Source organism: Pantherophis guttatus, chromosome 4, assembly GCF_059756535.1.
Source record: "Pantherophis guttatus breed Tessera chromosome 4, ASM5975653v1, whole genome shotgun sequence".
In the NCBI taxonomy this organism is placed as follows: Eukaryota; Metazoa; Chordata; class Lepidosauria; order Squamata; family Colubridae; genus Pantherophis; species Pantherophis guttatus.
The window spans coordinates 122,767,488-122,788,183 of record NC_142066.1 but is presented as its reverse complement, the minus strand read 5'-3'; the positions used below and the strand labels follow the sequence as shown (position 1 = coordinate 122,788,183).

The window sequence follows — 20,696 nt, the reverse complement described above, 5'->3', positions numbered from 1 at the left end:
TGACATTTAGACTTTGATTATTGTTGTTCTCATCGAATTGTGAGTTACTGGGAACCTTGTCCTCATTGGATTTGGTTCCTTTCCCTACAGGCTTGCCTGTCTGTGAGGGGATATGCCCCCCCCCCATTTCAACCGTTGTATAGCAGGCATCTCGGAGTGCCTTGAAGGCCTTTCTCCTGGGGGATTGGGGTGAACATAGGGAGCTGGAGAATTTGGCGAGGAGCTTTGCGCTCCATTGAGGGCTGTGCAGACGGCCATTGTTTATTTCATCTTGCCGGAGGCCGTCCAATGCGAAGATCAGCTGTTGGAGCTTAAGCTCCCATTGCTACCACCTGCTTAAAACATCGGAGCCAGCCCTCCGCGGCGAGCATTCCCAGCTTGGCGGCAACAATCCCAGAGGCAGCCACATTATTATCAGTGACCGCTGTTTGAGTTTCAGAAGTTTCACGCCTTTCTCTAGCCGTTTGGATTGGTTTTGGCTGTCAGGAGCTTCGCGTTCCATTGCCTGGCTATTGGGAGCCGTTTTGGGTGTCAGGAGCTTTGCGCTCCATTGCCTGGCTATTGGGAGCAGTTTTTGGCCGTAAGGAGCTTTTTGCTCCATTGTTGGGCTGTTGGGAGCCGTTTTGGCCGCGAGGAGCATTTTGGGCGTCAGGAGCTTTGTGCTCCATTGCCTGGCCGTTGAGCACCATTTGGCCGTTCAGGGGCTTCGCGCTCCACTGCCTGGCTGCTAGGAGCCATTTTGTGGCCATCAGGAGCTTCACGCTCCATTGTCTGGTAACGGCCATTTGAACTTCATGCTTAATTTTCTAGTAGCATGTTTGTGCCTTGCACTTATTCTTTGTGCTTACCCAAGAGGGCCCTTGTTTCTGCTGTCTATCTAGGGCTGGGGATTTCCCAGCTAATTGAACTGGAGGGTTTTTCACAGATAGCTTTCTCCAAGAAGAAGTGCCCTGAGTGACTTCTTTGAATTTAAGGCGGCCATTTGCAATTCTTTTACTGGCTGGCAGCCATTTTGGGGACCAGTGTGCCATTGGCTTTGATCTGCCTTGCTCATAACAGGCACAGGACATTTCATTTTTACAATAAGGATGCCTAAGGCTCTTTCTAAATCAAAACATGGCTGGAAGGCTGGGTCTACTGGGCAGGCTGATAGGGTGCCTTTGAGCATGGACTCAGGAGCGACTCAAGCCCCTGGTAACATGGACATGGTCCCAGGGACAGACAGTCTTGCTCTCATCATACCCCTTGCAGCCACAGCTCAGCTGCCATCAGGGACGAGAGGCGCAGGGACCAGGCCTTGCAGAAAATCTGCAATAAAGCCAGCAAGCGTAAGACCTTTCCCTTGCAGGAGCTTCCCCAGGTTCTTCCCTCTGTGGTGACACCTGACCAGGTTTCTCTCCAGGACTGTCCCATTTCTGCTTCCACTGCAGGTTTGTGGGGCCCTTCTATGGCCTCAACACCTCCTCCTCCTTCTCTAGTGGGGTCTACGGAGGCCGCTCCAAGCCAAGTTCCAGGGGTGACTGAATCCTCTCTCACACACAATAGAGACTATGTGCTCCCTGATAATCTGCAACAGATTTTTTTCCAGGGCTCTACAGATGTCGCTGGAAGCTGGTCATCTGCGTCCCGGCAGAGTTCCTTCTGTGAGATCTGTGCCTTCTGCTTCTCCTGGGAGGGACATTCAGGATGATCTGCTATCCTGTCTGGAATCAGAGTTGCCGGCTCTGTCGACCACCTGGAACCGGACTTGTCTGATGACAAGGACCTTGAGCCGGAACAACCGGCCTTTACCGGTCTTTTCCCTCCGGTAGTTTTTAAATCCTTACTCTTTAAAGCGTCTCAAGTGGCGCAACTGGGCCCGCCTTTTCTCTGAGCCAACCTAATCTGTTAATTCTATTCCAGCTCCTCCGCTTTTCCTGGATGTTATTCAATGCCAGTGGTTGTTGCCTGGCTCCTTCTTCCCTGGACAAACGTTTCTTTAACGTGACTCCAGACATGGCTAATTTTTCCAACTACCCATGGTTGACGCCCCTGTTACAGCCTTACTGCCTCACACTGACATCCCAGGCGAACCAGATGAAGGTCTTCGTTCTGAGGAACGCCGCTCTGATCAAACTCTCCAATGTGCTCACTTGGGGGTGGCTTGGCGATTAAATCTGCCACCACGGCCTCCTTCTTCAACAGGGCGACACTGCTCTGTTGAGTCAACTCCAAAACAAATTGCCTCCTGAGGACTCCAGGCTGCAGCAAGATCTAAATAAAATCACAGCAGTCCAGTTTTCAGCAGACGCCACCCTCAACTCTGCCTGCTTCGATTCGAAGTCTATGGCTTCAATGGTGGCGGCGCGCCAGCTGGTTCGGCTTTGACATTGGCAGGCAGACACCCATCACAAGTGGCATCTGGTGTCTTCCCCCTTTACGGGGAGCAAATTGTCTGCCTCTTCCTTGGAACCTTTCCTCATAGAGTCAAAAGATAAATGCAAAATATTGCCTTCTTCGCAACGCAAAACTGACACTCGATTCTCTCCCTTTTTTCGTAGGTCTCCTGTGAGGGGTTTTGATTGGGGCACTGGACCTTCCTGTTCTCAGGGGTTCTTCGTACCTAGATAGCGGGGGACCCAAGACAGGTCATACAGAGGTAGAACGCTCCTTGGCAAGCAGCCCTTTCGAGGAGGAGGAAGCCGTCCTTTCCGCCGCCAACGATAGCTGCATGTCTGACGGTTCCATCGGCGGCAGGCTAGCTCTATTTGCTGACCGATGGGACATTCTCATGTCGGACTCTTGGGTCAGGGATACGGTAAGATCTGGTCTATCCCTTGAAATTCTCTACACCCCTCTGAGTTTCTTTATTCTTTTTTTTTTTAATTTGATTTATATGCCGCCCTTCTCCGGAGACTCAGGGCAGCTTACAATGCGTTAAGCAATAGCTTTCATACTTTTGTATATTTATACAAAGTCAGCTTATTGCCCCCACAAACTGGGTCCTCAATTTACCTATCTTAGAAAGGATGGAAGGCTGAGTCAACCTTGAGCCTGGTGAGATTCGAACTTACAGTAATTGCAGACAGCTGGTGTTAATCACAATGCTATCAGTCTGCTGAGCCACCAGGCTCTGGTGTCCCGCTGTCCCGTCTCTAAAGACGGGCACAAAAAGGCCCTCATGGATTTGGCCGTGAAACACCTACTGGACATTCGAGCCATCCAGCAGATGCCACAGGATCAGACGGGCCAAGGGTTCTATTCCTTGCTCTTTCTGGTCCCCAAGTCCTCGGATGGGTGGAGACCAATTCTGGACCTTAAAAGACTGACTATGTTGTTTATAAATTTTGGCTGGCATCAGGAAGGGTGACTTCATTACTTCTATTGACCTCATTGAGGCTTATTTACATATCTCCATTTTTCCCCCACATCGCAAATATCTGCGGTTTTACTATGCTGATATGCATTATCAGTACCATGCCTTATCATTTGGACTGTCTTCTGCTCCCTGTGCCTTTACTAAGGTACTAACCGCCTTGGTGGCTCATCTTCGGGCTATCCCTGTCCGTGTCCAATGTTACTTGGATGATATTTTAATTCAGTCCTCTTCTAAATATATTTCCTTAGAGGATCTCCAAGTAACTATGCATTGTCTCCGAGAGCACAGCTTCTCTATTAATATAGCGAAAAGTCAAATGGCTCTGTTGACACGTATTCTGTATCTGGGGGCAGCAACAGATTCCCTAGAGGGTAAAGTCTATCTTTCTCAGGAGCAACAGGTCAGTCTTAAAGAATTTGTAGGTAAAGTTCAGAAGGAGTGTAAGGTTCCCCTGGCTTTGCTGTCTACCTTAGGTAAAGGTACCCATCTGCTGGGTAAGATGGTTTCAGCCATCCACATTACCCCATGGGCTCGCCTTCATGCAAGGAACCTTCAATGGTTTCTCTTGCCCTTTCAGAAGGCGGGCAAAGGCAATTCTCAAGCCAGGGTCCGGGTTCCCCCCCAGCGTCAGAAGGTCCCTAACCTGGTGGAGGTCTCCAGCCATTTCCAAAGGGCGGCTCTTCAACGAGCCTCGCCATCTGGTATTGACGACAGACACCAGCCTTTCCGGTTGGGGGGCACATCTTCAGACGCAGGTAGCTCAGGGATTATGATCAGCCCATGAGCAACACCGGAACATCAGTTGGCTGGAGCTGCGTGCAGTCTATTTGGCCCTCAGACACTTCCGCCGACTGGTCACGAACCAACATGTGTTGGTCCGTACCAACAATGTGGCCACGAAGGCTCACATAAACGGCTAGGGGGGCACCAGATCTACGAGTCTAATGTTGGAGGCTTCCAGACTGGGTCTATAGATGGAGCGTCACCTACGTTCCTTGGCAGCGGAGCACATCTCGGGGACATCCAACATGCAAGCGGATTGGCTCAGCCACCAGACTATCGACCACACGGAGTGGCACCTGTATCCTTCTATCTTCTAGGACCTGTTGAACCTCTTTGGCCTTCCAGAGGTGCACCGCTTCCCCGGAAAATGCCCAGCTCCCCCGCTTCTATGCTCGATTTCTAGCTCCTCAGGCGGAGGGAGTGGACGTTCTTCGCAGTCATTGGCCAGAGAGGCTCCTTTATGCCTTTCCCCCAATGCCACTCATTCCAAGAGTGGTACAGAAGATACTGGAGAAGCGGAGGTCATTCTTCTGGTGCCACATTGGCCCCGGTGATCTTGGTTCTCCGACCTCAAATCATTGTCAGTGCCCCCCCCCGAAGGATCCCTCAGGGTGTGGCCTCACTCAGCCAGGGGGCATTGGTCCACCTGGACCTTTGGTGGCTCCAACTGACCGCCTGGCGCTTGAGCGGTGCCCTCTGAGTAGGGACAACATCCCCTCCAGGGTTATCCGGACCATCCAAGCGTCTCGGAGACCATTCATGGACCGCATTTATTCGGCCACTTGGTGTGCCTTTTGTGATTGGTGTGATGGTGGTTTCTGTCCTTCAGGCCTCAATTGTTCACATCCTGATTTTCCTCCAGGACTGACTCGAGAGGGGACTTTCACCCAATACGCTTAGGAGGCAGATGGTGGCTATCTCTATGGTCCTCACTTGTGGGTCCCTTGCCTCCTTGTCTCAACACCCTCTTTTACATAGGTTTCTGCGGGGAGCCACTAACTTATGTCCTCCCATGGTACACAGATATCCCACCTGGGATCTATCTATTGTTTTGAACTCCGTTACAGGAGCCCCGTACGAACCCTTAAGGATTGCCAGCCTCCGTCTCCTGTCATGCAAAGTTGCCTTTTTGGTGGCAATTACCTCTGCCAGGCGGATTTCAGAGATTGCTGCCCTTTCTGTACGAAGTGACCTTTGCATTTTTCATTCTGACCGCGTGGTCCTTCGTATGGACCCTTCCTTCATCCCGAAGGTCAATACGACTTTCCATTGCATGCAGGAACTGGTCCTCCCAAATTTTTGCCCGCATCCAGCTCACCCTTTAGAACGGCGCTGGCATACGTTGGATGTTCCAAGGGCCCTTCATATTTATCTCAAAAGGACTGCTGGCTTCCGTAGGACAGAGTCCTTGTTTGTTTCCTTTATTCCAGTGTCTTTAGGTTCCAAGGTCTCCTCCACCATTGGCAGATGGATTTGGCAGACGATCTCCAAGGCGTACAAACTGCATTCCTTGCCTCGGCCATCACATCTGACGGAGCATTCCACGCGTAGCACAGCTACTTCTGCGGCCCTGGCCACGCAGGCGTCCTTGAACGACATCTGCAGGGTGGCAACATGGATGTCTTCTTCGTCCTTTGTTAGGCACTATAAGCTGGACCAGTTTGCCTCGGCGGAGGTGGCATTTGGCTGTAGGGTTCTACAGTGGGTTCACTTTGCTACAGAAACTTAGGACCAGACTGGGGTCCGCCCGTAGTTGGGACACTAAGCTTTGGTATGTCCCATTCCTGGCTGCTGTCTCCATCCACAATGGAGAAGGGGTGTTGGTCTTACTTGATACACACCTTCTCATTGGAGGGAGACAGCAGCCAGCCCCACCCTTTGCATGTGTAGTCTTCTTGTTAACCTTTCTTTCTTTCTCCCGAGATGTCGAGTCTGTTAATCGTCTTCGTCAAAAGCTGGATATTCCTAGCAACAAAGGCGGAGCTTAATTTTGCTACAGACTCAGCCCTTCAAGCTGAACAGGTGAGAACACCCATTCCTGGCTGCTGTCTCCACCTAACGAGGTGCGTATCAGGTAAGACCAACGCCCCTTTTCGGACAGCACTGGTTAAATTGTCTAGAGATGGACATGAGTACCACCCCCTAAAGTCGGATGCAACTAGCACAGGAGTGTCAAACTGGATTTCTTCGAGGCCAGATCAGCATTGTAATTCTCCCCCGCGGGCTGGTGGGGGGGGGAGAGATGGGACAGACGCCTCCTGCAGCCCCCTGCCAGGCAAAATGGGGTGCAGGGGGGCTGTGTGCAGCCCCCTGTGTGTCATTTTTGCCCTCTGGCTTCCAGCAGCACTCTGCCAGCCAAAAATGAGCCACATGGAGGCCCCCCGAGGCTGTGTGGCCCCTTTTCAGCCTCCCCAGCTTCCAGCAGCACTCTGCCGGCCAAAAACAGACTGCGCAGAGGCCTCCTTGTGGTCCATTTTTGGCTGGCAGAGTGCTGCAGGAGGCCAGGGAGACTGAAAATGGACCGCAGGGGGCTTTGGAGGACCTCCAGGCAGCCTGTTTTTGGCCAGCAAAGGCACCGTGGGCCGGTCCTTTGATATTTCCACAATCTGAGAGGTCATAAGTGTCAGAGTATTTATCACCTATGCAACTGTCTTTCTTCACTAATTGTTAAGCCTAATGTATCCAAATTCTGTATCTCCAATATTCACTCATTTCTTATTTAGAAAATATAGACAACAACATAGAAATATACCAACCACTCATCCAGTGGTTTTTCAAACTTATAATGGCACTGAAAACAAAGATTTATCAGTCTTCAAAGTACCAATTTCCCCACGGTCAATGATCTTGATTTGGGTGCTAGGAACCCGCAAACATTTATGATGGTAGCAGCATCTCACTACTTGCACAGCCAGCTTCCAACAAGCAAAGCCAATGAAGAAGCTGACAGAAAATGACAAGTTGTGATCATGTGACATCGCACTTAATAACTTCTTTATTTGTTTAATGCCCTTAGCAGGAACTGATATCAGCTCGGTCATGTAATATGATGCTAAATGACTCCACCACTTAGTGGCGGAATTGCTGGTCCCTATTGTGATTAATAAGGAAGGACCATCAATAATAAAAGTGCATTTGAATTTGAAGGAAGATTGGGTTTACCTTTATACCACAAATTCAAACATATACATTAATACATATTTATCTATTTATCTATTTAGCCATGTTTATCTATTTAACTATCCACCCATGTTTTAGCTATCTGTATCTTTCTATCCTCTATCTCCCCAGCTATCTCCAGGATTATTATTATTTTTTTTTCTGAGTCAATAATGTGCTGGTTTCAAGAATAGGAGGAAGCTGAAGTTGAGATATATTTCAACTATTTTGTTTAGCCTGAAAATTGTTGGTTTTTGCTTTGCCAGGTTTGGCTTTATGATTTTTAAATAACTTACCATCCATATGAAATGCTGATTAATATAATCAGGATCACTGAGCTGATTTATTAATGGAAGAAGAATTCCTTGAGAAAGGATTTCCTGAAAAATAATGGACAGTAAAATTAGACCTACAGTTCATATATATAATTTTTGCACAATATTACTTTTGATTCAAGATCTTGCCAAAATAATTAAAAAGCCAGCTAAATCCATTTATCCTTACAGTCAATTGGATTGAGATACAAATTGAATGAATAAATGAATGAATAAATAAATAAATAATTAAATAAAATTTTCATATATTTTGAAAAATACATTTAATATACTTTAAGGATTATTTTTTAATAAGTAGCAGCTAATGTTATGTTTTCAGATTTGTATCCTTAGGTAAGCACAAGCATAGTTTAATTCTCAGTACCAAATCCAATAAGAACATAATTAAACTGAAATCCTTTTTCATTACTCATCTTCCACTGCAATTTAATAATACAAAGAATGGCTGCATACATTGTCCTCATGTTCTACGGGCACTGCAGTGCCAACATACTGATGACTATCTAAAATAGAAGACAGCTCAGTACATTTTAATTATTTAAAACCCCCACTACCCTGATTTCAAATTACAAAATCTATACCAATATCTTGGCCTTGAGTTACTAGTTTGAAAGATTCATCCAAAATTTGAGATTTGAAGGAAAGAGGAGAAATGCTAGAAAGATGAACAAAAACTAATATTGCTAGAAAACATGAAAGGTCTGAGACCTAAATATTGAATTTGAATTAACTTTCCTTCTTCTTCAGAAGTTTATGACAGTCCTGTATTCTTGAAATACAGGATATTTATATTTGGTAACTGTGTTTGTTCAGAGCTCTGAAGAAAGCCTACTGCCAATTTGTCCTCACTAAAGACAATGGATTTCCTCAAGACAAATTACCCATGATAACAATAAAGAAATGCCCTGATGCAATCCCATTTCAATTCCTTGACCTCATAACAGCAGTTCAGGGTGTCAAACACAAGGCCCACAGGCCAGATTTGGCCTGCGATGTGGGCAGATCTGGCCTGTGCGGCCGTCCTGGAAAATGTAAGGAGCCGGCTCGTGTCGCTTCAGCCCAGCCTACCCAATGTGAAGAGGAAACATTGGGCCAACCTGGCTTCGGCCTGGTCTACCCATGAGAAAACATCGGGGCAGTGTGGCTTCAGTCCGGTCTATCCAATGCACAGAGAAAACATGGGGCCAGTGATGCTTTGGCCCAGTCTACCCAATGTGAAGAGGAAACATCGGGCCAGTGTGGTTTTGGCCCAGTCTACCCAATGCAAAGAGGAAACATGCCAGCAGTTTGGGGAGTGGCATCAAGCTGGCCACGTCCACGTAGTCGGCCACATACACCTAGCCCCCCAAGGTCAACCACAGCCCTCAATGAGTTTGTCAACCGTGCAGTAGATAATAAAAATTAGCCTGGAAAAAGGCTAATTTTATTAGTTTCTGAATCTTAAGTCAGTTCAATGTAAAGTTTTTTTAACAGCAGAATTTCATGGATATTTAATACAATACTAATATAATGAAGATAACTACATAGTTTGCATCCTAAGAAAACAGTGCAAATAAAAACTAGCTTTCATTAATATTTTGTGCAACAGATTAGGTAGAGATAGTCTACTGCCACCTGGGCTGTCTACTTTGCTGCCAAAAATTAGGCTTTGCTGCCAAAAATTAGGCTACCTTACTGAACAGTAGACAGATGAGACAAATGTGAACTCTGAAGCATTTCTTCATGATCATGGTTTTAAACCATGGACAACATAACAGCTAATGGCTACATATCAATAGTTATTGTTAATTAATAATGAAACCTGTAATGGCGCTATTTAAAACCTTCATTTTTACAGTATGAATTAATTGTAGTGTGAGATACTATTAAAAATGAATAATAATAATATTTTATTCTATGCAAGTCAATACCAAATTACAGTACTCCTCGACTTACAACTTCAATTGTGATCAGAATTTCAACTGTAAGTCGAAATTTTTAGTGTATCATCATATGACTGGACACAATTTTACAATCATTTTTATTATGATCATTAAACAAATCACTGTGGTTCATTATTCATTACATATTGTTAAGTGAACCCATTCCCCAATTGATACTGGTCACAAATCACCATCACATGAATGCAGGATATTGAACTGGTAATAAATATGAGCTGTTTGTCAGGCATCTAAACTGCGATCCTGTCACTAAAAGGATGATGTGACTAGGTTCAAGGGCAGATCGTAAATCACTTTTTCTGAGGCTATTGTAACTTTGAACTGTGGTTGAACCAACGATCATATATTAAGTGGTTCTACTTACCTCAGGAAAAAAAATCTGATGAAATATTTGTATGGTTTGCTATAGCATTTTTCAGAATGTTTCCCAATCTATTTTACAGCTTTATTGTTTAACATCATCCCATCAAAATACTAACTAGGTCAGGTCTTGCTTAGCTTTTCAAGATCACCCAAGTTCAGCTAGATTACTTTCAAATAAAGATCATATTATGGATTTGATTTTATGAATTTTAGGAGAGATCAGATGTCCCAACCACAATATACATTTTAAAGAGAGAAGGATGCTGGTATAGAATTAAAACTTTACTTAAGAGGATGTTGTGTAAAAATATATATTTAAATTGAGAAGATTACTGTAGTTATGTTATTAAGTGGTAAAAGAAAGGCAGTAGAGCATTAGTTCTTAAAAATATGATGGCAAAATAGGTGATTAGTGGTGGGAGAGCTGGAAAAAAGATGATTATTATAATCATTTTTCCTGTCTTTTTATACAGATAATTCTTAACTTACTACCACAATTAGGACTGGAATTCCACTCTCTAAGCAATTTGATTGTTAAGTGAGTCATCACATGATCAGACTCAACTTTACAACCATTTTTACTGCAGTTGTTAAATGAATCACATGGTTAAATGAATCATAGATTCGTTACATGAATCTGACTTCCTCAATTGACTTTGTTGGAAGCGAGTTGGGAAAGTCACAAATCACTGAAAGGTGCTACAACCATTGTAAATGCAAGCCAGTTGCCAAGTGCCCAAATCACAATCATTTGGTTGTGAGATTGGCATGTAACACAACTTTGAGAATGGATTGTAAGTCACATTTTCCATAATTTAAAACTGTCATTAAATGAATAGTCCTAAATCAAGAAATACTTGTGTATACAAGTGGCTGTATTTTGCAAAACACAAAAAAACAAAATGTACTCTATAATTATTAGACTGGAATCTAATAATTTATACACTTAGCCTTGTGTCAATTAGCATGAAGCAAAAGCATCTGTTACAGGTTTTCTCATCGCTGTCTTTCTTTCAGGGTAGCTGGGACAAAACAGGAGATTTCAAATAAATATTCTACAAATAATAAATCAGTCCACATAATTTCATTTCAAACAGACTCTCCTATCCCAAATGTATTACTGGTTGTAAAAGTAAATACTTTGGAAATAGGTCTCTTCAAGAGTGTGCAGGGACAACACTGCATTTGTAGTGTAAAATGTGACCAATACACAATTTTTCTCTTCATGATATGGGGAAAACAAAAATAAATATGAAAGCAATAAATAATAAATATATAGCAGGTAGCAAAGTATCTAAAAACATTTTATTATAAATTGTCTAAAATATTTCAGTGACACAAGTCAAGCATAGAAATATTCAACTATATAAAATATACAATATAAATAATGGTCCTATAAAAAATTACAACGTAGCCTGGCTCATAAACATATACACAAATGTGACTGAATGAGAAAATGAAGGTAGTTTTTTTAAGGTAGTACAAGTTATTTTAAATAAAAGGAATGATGTACACCCAAGAGTTATCCTTATGCTTATATACAGTTATGTAATATGTTTAGAATTATTAGATACAGAAGTATTAGAAATAGCAGAGAATCAATGCATGCCTCCTATATTTCCAGGCAGATGCTTCTTGCCTCAATCAGAGCTCCTGTTCAAAAGATGGATCAATATCATGTTGATATAAAAGAATGAAGAGAAAATAACTTGGTCAATTTCTGGGACTTCTTTGAAAATAAGTTCTCAATTGCAGACTGCCCATTTTATTTTTAGATATTGTTAATGAATACTGTATTTAATATTTATTTTTAAATTATATATTTTATTATATAAATATTATTTATATAATATAAATAATTAAATAATATTTATATTATTATATAAATATTATGCAGCTCTTAGGCTAAAGAATATTGGATTACTGCAGTCATATAATATGAAATTAAATTTACCCTGACAAAATATCTCATGATCTTGTTCTGGAAGTCCCCGGGAGGTAGCAATAAATACAGTAAAACTTCACACAGATCCCTTAGGAATCCTAAAAGTACAAGGTAAGAATGTGTATCAAAATCTAGTAATATCCATCTATCCACCCACCCATCTACCAAGTTTTTACATATTTGAAATACCATTGATGATTTTAGATGTAAATAGACATCTAAACTTTAGATAAGTTTAGTCATAGGATTAATTTGAAACATTGTACAACATTTCTAAACTAACAGAAAAGTAGTATATAAATATGCTTCCTTTCTCCAGCAGCAGAATTAAATGTTATATCTATGATATAAAAATGCTTACTGACCACCAAACTATTAATATAGATGTTTAGTCAAATCAAGTAATTTCTTTTTCCGTTAAATAGTTCACTGCAGACTTCTAATTTTTCACCAGTCATACAATCATATTCTTTCCTTTAAAGTATATAATTCTTTTATAATATAGTAAAATAATTATATAATCATATAGTTTGAACATAACACATATTAATAGCTAATATTTTTACCCTTTGTTAATTATAATGTTTTAAAGCTTAATAAAAAGTTATCTGTATTGATATTGTAGAATACAGATGATGATCAGCACATTTCATTTAAAGCATAATTAACAAAGAAAATAATCATATACCTTCTTCATCTTTGGGAGATGTGCAGACTAGATCACGACAGATGGTCTCTTCCATTTCAACTTCAACTTCAAAAAATGTATCTACAAGATCTTCTGCTCCATCTACACCAAAATTGGAAACTTGAGCAGATTTTATCTATAAGAACTTTAATCTGCAATAATCCCTATTACTGAAGTAACTGCATTCAGATTTCTCCTCCTTATTAACATTTGTTATTTTAACATTTATGTACTATTTGTATATGGTTTAGTAATTTAATTTTCTTTTCCTACATTTTCAAAGGTATCCAGTTGCTAATGAAGAGACTTACTGTCAATTTCGAAGAGTACATTGTATGTACAGCTTTACTGCAATTACAATATATAGTGTAGATAGTGCCTTCCACATCAGAGTCAAAAGACAGCAAGGAATATGTTCTTGTGTTTGAATGTATAACACAAAGCAAAAAAGAATAATAATTCTTACTGGTTTTTGTGCAGTAGGAAGCAAACTGTTATTTGCTAGGCTGTACTGTATTGCACATCCTGTATTTCCATTTCTTTTTAGTTACTTTTCAAATCATGTGAAGATGGCCAAAATATTCTACATTCAAGACCAGCAATTCACGTACTCTACCCCTTCAAGTTGTCTTCCTTCCATCCAGGGTTATGAGTTCTGGCTGAATAGAAATTAAACAAGAAAGCTTTTCTACAGAAGGCACATCTATCCTTGGCCAGTGATTTCTGTTTATGCAGGAATCCAATGCTGTATTTACATAACCAAGATGTTCTAATCCCTCCCTTTAAATTCCCCTGCAATTGCTTCTATTCTCCCTTTTAAAAAATGCAAGGTATATTATAGGTAAAGGTAAAGGTTTCCCCGCACATGCGTGCTAGTCATTTCCAGATCCAGGGGCGGTGCTAATCTCCATTTCTAAGATGAAGAGCCACCTCTGTCCAAAGATGTCTCCGTGGTCATTTGGCTGGCATGATTAAATGCCGAAGGTACACGGAGCGCTGTTACTATTTTTCTACTTGCATTTTTTACGTGCTTTCGAACTGCTAGGTTGGCAGAAGCTGGGACAAGTAACGGTAACTCACTCCGTTACGCAGCGCTAGGGATTCCAACCGCTAAACTGCCAACCTTTTGATCAACAAGCTCAGCATCTTAGCCACTGCATCCCTTTTAATGTATATTATAGGATAGCCTAAAATCAGGGCAAGGATGAAGAAATCAGAAAAAAGCAGTGGGGGAACACTGTATCTAGCAATACAATACATGCCACGTACAATATGCTATTTATCTGTAATGTAAATAGAATAGTGATTAAATTAAGGAGCTTTTCATGGAAAAAACCATGGTGTACCTTCTGTGTCACTGTTTTTTACTTCTGGAACAGCATTGATCCCAAGGTCCATATGGCCATGACTTTCAGGCAAGCCTTAAAAACCTGACTCTTCCAGAAGGCATTGTATCAGGATGATTTGTGAATTCACTGATTTAGTATTTGTTTCAAGTTTTCATATTCTCTGGAGCTTGTCTATTATATTTACAATATTATTTATTGTAATATTGTGTTTAACTTTTTTGTACAACACCTTGAACTGCATCAAAATCAGATGGCCTTATAAATAAAATAAACATAAAATAGCAATAACTTTATACATAAAATAGATTGAATTAATGCAATTTAGGGAAGAAACTGTCTTCATTTAATTTATTACAACATTTCTGTAAGGAGAACATATTTAAGCAGTACCTTTAATCTGATCATCTCTTTCAGATATTCTTTGCTGAGCTTTTCTGAATACTCTAAGATGAGTAGTAAAATCATCTACAATTCGAGTAGTAAAATAAGGCTGCCAATCTATTTCTTTTGTCCTTAAAAATTAAAAAAAATGACAATGTATTATATAAAAGGCTTCTTAATACAAATTGACACTTATTTTTCTGATCTTAACATATCATTGGATGATAATTTTAGTTAGATTTTTGATACTTCAATAACACTACAATAGTTTGGCTAAGATCATTTTGTTTTGATATCTCATAGCTGCTGTTTGCTTGTTTGGCTTTTGTATATCCAAATGTCATTCAAGCTGGAGTGACATTGATCATAAAGACTTAAGGAAGCCTTCTGCACAAAATATTAATTTCAGCCAATATATGAATCTGTTTTGCCAAAACCTGGCTTCTATGAAATAAAACTAGCTTCAATTTGCAGTGAAACATTTTGAACACAACAGAGTTGGCACTGTATTTTCCTGCCAACAGACTATTATGTTAATCCTTTTATGTCACAAAGCTCCCTCTATATAGTTATACAAACTGAAGTTCTTAATAAGAAGGGAATGTCTTACAGCACTGATGACATAATTAGCAATAATTCCATCCACCAAATTCCACCTAAATATCACTAAATTGTGACCTCTTCACAATTTTAGGGCAAATTTCTAATAATGCTACTTTTTAAAAGATGTTCAGTTTTTGCAGTCAGCTTCATAAATGAGGCGGAGTTGTCTCTGGGATCTGGCGAATGCCCATACTGGATCCATCCTGAAATCGAAGCATGATTTTGGCAGGGAGAATTTATAGTATGGGGCATTTAAAACCAAGATCCAGAGACAAGACACCTCTTTCTAGTTCGGAGAGCTTGCTGCAAATTTCCCATGTTGTTCTAATGTTTTTCAGCCAGCTGCAGAAAACAGAGCAAGTCCTTTTTGCAGGCAGCAGTGGTATGCAATCTTTCCTGCTAGCTGTCCACTGACTGTCTGGAGAAGCCAACAGGGAAGATTAGAAATACCAATCACATGATCATAGGGTGCTTGGTAATCAATCATAAGTATGAATAGATTGCCAAGCAACCAGACAGCAATCACATGACTGTGGGGGTCTGCAATGACTATAACTTAGAGTATGTCATAAGTCTCTTCATTCAGCAGCAATATAATTTCAAATAGTCTCTGAACTTCATTTAATTCTTTATGTTCATTAAGCAAAGACAATATTGTTCTGTGAAACACAATATTTGCCATAAATGTGTTTAACTTCCTTTTATAAAATATTGGGACATTTTTACAGACTTGTTTGAAAAATACTGAAAAAAATTCTTACCTAGAAGAAAACTGAATTAGTGCATTTTGGAGAGTCTGCCTGATTTCAAGAAGAAAAGATTCATCATCACTTAGTGTATAATACCAATACTGGACATAGTCACGCAAGGAAAATTGAATGATCTGAAATATATACATTTTTTAAAAAACCAAACATTAAAACATTCATAAAGCATTTACTTTTAACAAATATTTAGAAAATCAACTTCATAAAATAAAAATTATGCTTATAATGATCTAGTTATGTTTGTATTACTTTATAAAACTGTATAAAAATCCACGAAACTTCAAACAGAACACTTTTTACTATCTCAAATACGCATTACAATGTTAATTATAGAATACCTCTACTTTACAGGTAGTCTTCAACTTACAACCACAGTTGAGCCCAAAATTTCCATTGCTAGGCAAGACAGTTGTTAAGTGAGTTTTGTCCCATTTTACAATCTTTTTTGTCACAGAAGTTAAGCAAATTATTGCAGTTATTAAGTTATTGCATGTGGTCATTAGGTGAATCTCACTTCCACCATTGATTTAGCTTGGAGAAGCCAGTAGGAAAGGTTACAAAGTGATCACATGACCCCAGGACAATGCAACAATCATAAATACATACCAATTGACAAGTGCCTGAATTCTGATCACGTAAGTATGGGGACACTACAACATGCCTAAGTGTGAAAACCAATGATAAATCACCTTTTTCAGTGCTGTTATAAATTTGAATGGTCACTAAATGAATGGTTGTAAAGTCAAGGACTACCTCTACAGCTTTTCAAATTAGGGATGAGAATTTTATCTTGTCCATATTTCTGAACAAATTAATCTAATTATTCCTAAAAATATTTCAACAGGTATAATTATGCTATGTTCTCTTCTGAACTGAAGTGGAACTGAATGAATATTAATACATGAAGAAATAACATGGAACTATCATAAATCAATTCTTACATCTTTAGCTTGAATCCCACAAGATAAATAGAACAATAGTTCTTTTAATTTTCTTTCTTAAGTCTCCTAACTTGATTGTCTGTGTGTGTCTGCATGTGTCTGCAATCTTCATTTAATTTCCATTGCCAGCATCCCAATATAATTGTACTAATCTGAATTCTTTTTTCAATTATCCTCTTTTGCCTTTTATGTTTTCAAGGGATTTCATATAGAAATGTATTCTAGTAATAGAAATGAGTGCAACCCCATTTTTCCCCATTGTGTTTTGGACTTTGCCTTTCATTTTCCAAGCGCTTACAACTCCATATTTTCTGATTTTTCATATTTTAGAAGTTTCAGAAGTTGAGAAGGAGCCAAAAAGTGTAGGAAATGATATATTTTATAATGATCAATACATTTATATTGGCAAATACCATTAAGTGTGCTATGTGGTATGCATATTATCACAGTGTTTCTATAATTTACCAGGGGACTATTTTGTTTGTTTTACTTTTCTCATAATCCTAGAATTAAGTGATTATTTAAGGGGGTAATATAATTTGGATGGGGACAATATATGAACCTGCTAGAATATTGCAGCTACAATAGATTATTCATATTTTTGGAGCCTTAAAACCACTCTGTTTGAATATTATCATATTTTTCGGAGTATAAGACTCATCGGAATATAAGACACACATACCTTTTTTGGTGAGGAAAAGAAGAAAAAGAAATCTCCCTCTGCCTCTGAGCAATTCTGCCTCATTGCAGCAAACAGCAAACAGACTGCTTTACTTTCATTTTCATTTTCATCATAGCTTGATTAGCACAAGGAAAAAAAAATCTGCTCCAGCAATTTACCTCTTTGCAGCAAGCAGCAGAGCCCTGCGCAAAACAGCTGAGAGCAAATCAGCTGAGAGTCGGGAGGCCATCCAATCAACTTGTGCTAATTAGGTTGTGCTGAAGCTGAAAGGAGCTGTTTTTTCTTGCTGTTTGCTTGCAAGGAGGTAACTGCCGGGAGGCAGAGGCCAAAGGGTAAGCCAGTTGGTGGGCAGGGCTACATTCGGTGTATAAGACGCACCTAAATTTTCACCCCCTTTTTGGAGAGAAAAAGGTGTGTCTTATATTCGGAAAAATACAGTAGTTTACTCAAATCATAATTTCTGAGATCAGTTAAAAGGTAAATGTTTCTGCCCCATTAGACAGGGAGTAGTGGTACCTAACATTGACATTTCCTCATGTGGGCAAACCATAGTAATGGTAATATCTTAGTCTACAATTATGATCTATTCAGATTAGCAGCACAGATAATATAGTACACCTGCAGTATCTAAAACCAACCTTATCATCTAGTTATTTAAACTTCTAGCATGCATTTCATTATACTCAAAAAATTCTGCTCAAAATGCATACTGTGTGCACAATTATTAGGCAAGTTGTGTTTTGCCACACTTATTGGTGAACTATTAGTGTGCAGAATTATTACGCAACTAAATGAAAAATGAAAATTTGCCCATCTTACTCATTTATTTGCATCTGTTAAAGTAAGAATAATAAACAAAAAACTTAAAATGTATAAGTAAACATTTCTGACATTTCAAAAAAAAAAAAAAAGAAAGAAGTGACAATATAGCTACCCTTCTTTTCAGTAACAGTCATAAGCCTTCCATTCAACAAATTTGTCATTTTTTTCCGGACTTCCGATTGGCACCGCAGGCTTCGTGGACGGTCTCCTTAGACCGCCAGCCCCGTGACTTCGTAAAAGCCGCTTTGACAGCGCTAATCGGCTGTCTGGCGGCTGAAAAACCTCTCCATCGGGAGAAGAAGGATAGGAGAGCCGGTGGGGTGTGAGCAGAGCTCCCCGAAAGTCCTCTGGAATAACTCCAGAGGCTTGGAGGGTGAGAGCTCCCCAGTCAGCCCACCAAGAAGCTCTGAATCCAGGACAACTCTGTTTAAACAGAGCTAGATGCCGCGACCAATCCTGCTGTCAAAAGTGAGTTTGATTGATTACAAGCGCAGGCAGAGCAGAAATAGGAGAACAAGCTTTAAAGTAACAGTGCTTAACTCTGGACTTACTTTGTTTCAAATTGAATTTCTTTGAGCTGGAGGCTGAACATGGCGCCTTTGTTATGGGTGTGAAAGTGAAAGTCAGAAACGAAAGTGCTTATTGAGAACTCTCTGTGAGAGCGGATTAAAGCTGCTGGGAAAGGGGTAAGTTGCAATTGAAATCCTTAGATGTATTAAAAGAAGAAGGGATAATTTATACTTGGTTTCAGTATGGTCAGCTTCAAGCTAGATGGAGGGAAGATCAAAAAAATTGGTGTCATGCAAAATGAGGAAAATTTGGTGAAACAGATTAGAGATTAAAGTCAGATGCATATTAAAAGGTTGTATAATGCTTTATTGGAAATAGATTCAGAAACGGAATTGGTTAAGGATTGCATGATAAAATGGGCACAAAATTTCCAGGAACCAGTGATGATGGAAACATGGGAAAAGATTTGGGTTAGAAATGTTAAATTTACGCAAGCACAAAATTTGAGAAATTTTATAAAATGTTTTATAGATGGCACTTAGATCCTAAAAAATTATCATGTATGTACTCGAATTTGCAAGCTAAATGTTGGAGATGTGAATGTGATGATGCAACCTATTATCATATATGGTGGACCTGTAAGAAAATCAAGGCATTTTGGATAAAAATTTGGTGGGTGATGCAGATTCAGGTGCAAGAGAGAGTGGAAGAAATTAACGAAGCCAATTTGAATTTGGAAAACAAAGTGGGAGATATTATGACTAAAACAGAGAGGGTGGATGATGAATTGGTAATGTTACAATACAGATCCATGGAATTTGCCTTGAGATTGAGAGGCCTGAAAGAAAATAGTAAGGAAAATCTAAAGGACATTTGTGCTGAAGCTATTGCAGAGATAATTAAAGAACTCCTGGCTGGCAAGACAAAGACAGTTGCCAAGACAACCAGGAGGATTAGAAATGACATCTTACAAGCTTCTTACAAGAATAAGGTTCAAGTGGCTAAGGCAAGAAGTGGTGGTTTTGAAAGAGATCCCCCCAAAAATGTTAAGAAACAGAAAGGATTTTGGCTTTTTGGTAAATGAACTGAGAAATCAATAAGTGCCGTACAGATGGGATGTTCCAACTGGTTTAATAGTGACTTATAGTGGAGAAAGATTGTGGGAATCAGGTGGCCATAGTATATGTGTAGATCGGCCTAACTGGTTGGACACGTGTACGGAGCTTGGCACCGAAATAATCTGAGTAGGAAAAGCGGGTTCAGCTAGATGACCACTGGAGAGGCTCTATTTAGAATGGAGGCTGTGTTTGCAAGGCATAGACATCTCCTTGTAGAACATTCCTGAGGACTGAGGTAACCTTTGATAACGGGGAGATGGGCCTCTCGGCTAGCAGAAGAATATGCTGGGAATGAAGCCAAATATGATAACATAGCAAGAGTTAAGTTTTGTTTCTACCTTAGGTATCGCTTTCCTAGAATTCATGTGATTTACTGTAATATGGTAGGATGTGAAAGTTATGTCCAGATATGGAGAAAATCCTTTGTATCACGGATGTAATATGAGAATGTATAGCTGTAATCATGCCTTCTGATACGCCCTATACCCTTGTATAATAAAAGAGGAGTCTGGAGTTAGCTCGAGGCTCTCTCATCCCGAGAAACACTTGTCCTGTGTCTTCTCTAATCTGAACTCCTCATGGGGAGCCCGCCAGATGATTGCAACAAAAGATACCGGTTAAACACAGTTTGGAAGGTAAAAGATTTTTATGTTAATGTTCTAAAGGCTGGATACCCACCCTCACCACGGGGGGGGGGGGGTAGAAAGAAAATGGAGATGCTACAACAAGAAAAAGATGGAAAGCAGCTACAAACTTATGCTGACGTTGCAGATGGAGGAATTACTATGGAAGAAGACCTGGATCTTGGGGGGTCTACCCCCAACTCTGGAACCATCTAAGAAGGGAGAGCAAAGGGAACAACGATTGACCCGAGCAACTTATAATATCAGCAGCTAGGCTGTTGGTAACGCAATACTAGAAGAAGGACTCTTTGCCTAATATTGAAGAGTGG

At 40.3% G+C, this 20,696-nt stretch overlaps 1 protein-coding gene across 16 annotated transcripts in view; it reads right to left on the bottom strand.

The window, feature by feature from the left end:
• SNX13 (sorting nexin 13) overlaps positions 1-20,696 on the bottom strand; it is a 161,033-nt gene that overhangs the window by 63,021 nt on the left and 77,316 nt on the right. For 13 of the 16 annotated variants that reach the window (XR_015734022.1, XR_015734023.1, XM_087892706.1 and 10 more), the window contains exons 5-9: positions 15,666-15,787; positions 14,311-14,432; positions 12,572-12,673; positions 11,893-11,981; positions 7,597-7,680 (exon numbers count right to left, since the gene is read on the bottom strand). Coding sequence is in view for 14 of the 16 variants with exons in the window: in XM_087892706.1 (XP_087748832.1) it covers positions 7,597-7,680; positions 11,893-11,981; positions 12,572-12,673; positions 14,311-14,432; positions 15,666-15,787 (519 nt within the window). In the remaining 2 variants the exon portion in view is untranslated. Of the gene's footprint in view, positions 1-7,596; positions 7,681-11,892; positions 11,982-12,571; positions 12,674-13,037; positions 13,171-14,310; positions 14,433-15,665; positions 15,788-20,696 lie in introns of those variants that run through there. The other 3 variants (XM_034402026.3, XM_087892712.1, XM_034402030.3) reach the window with 2 other exon arrangements.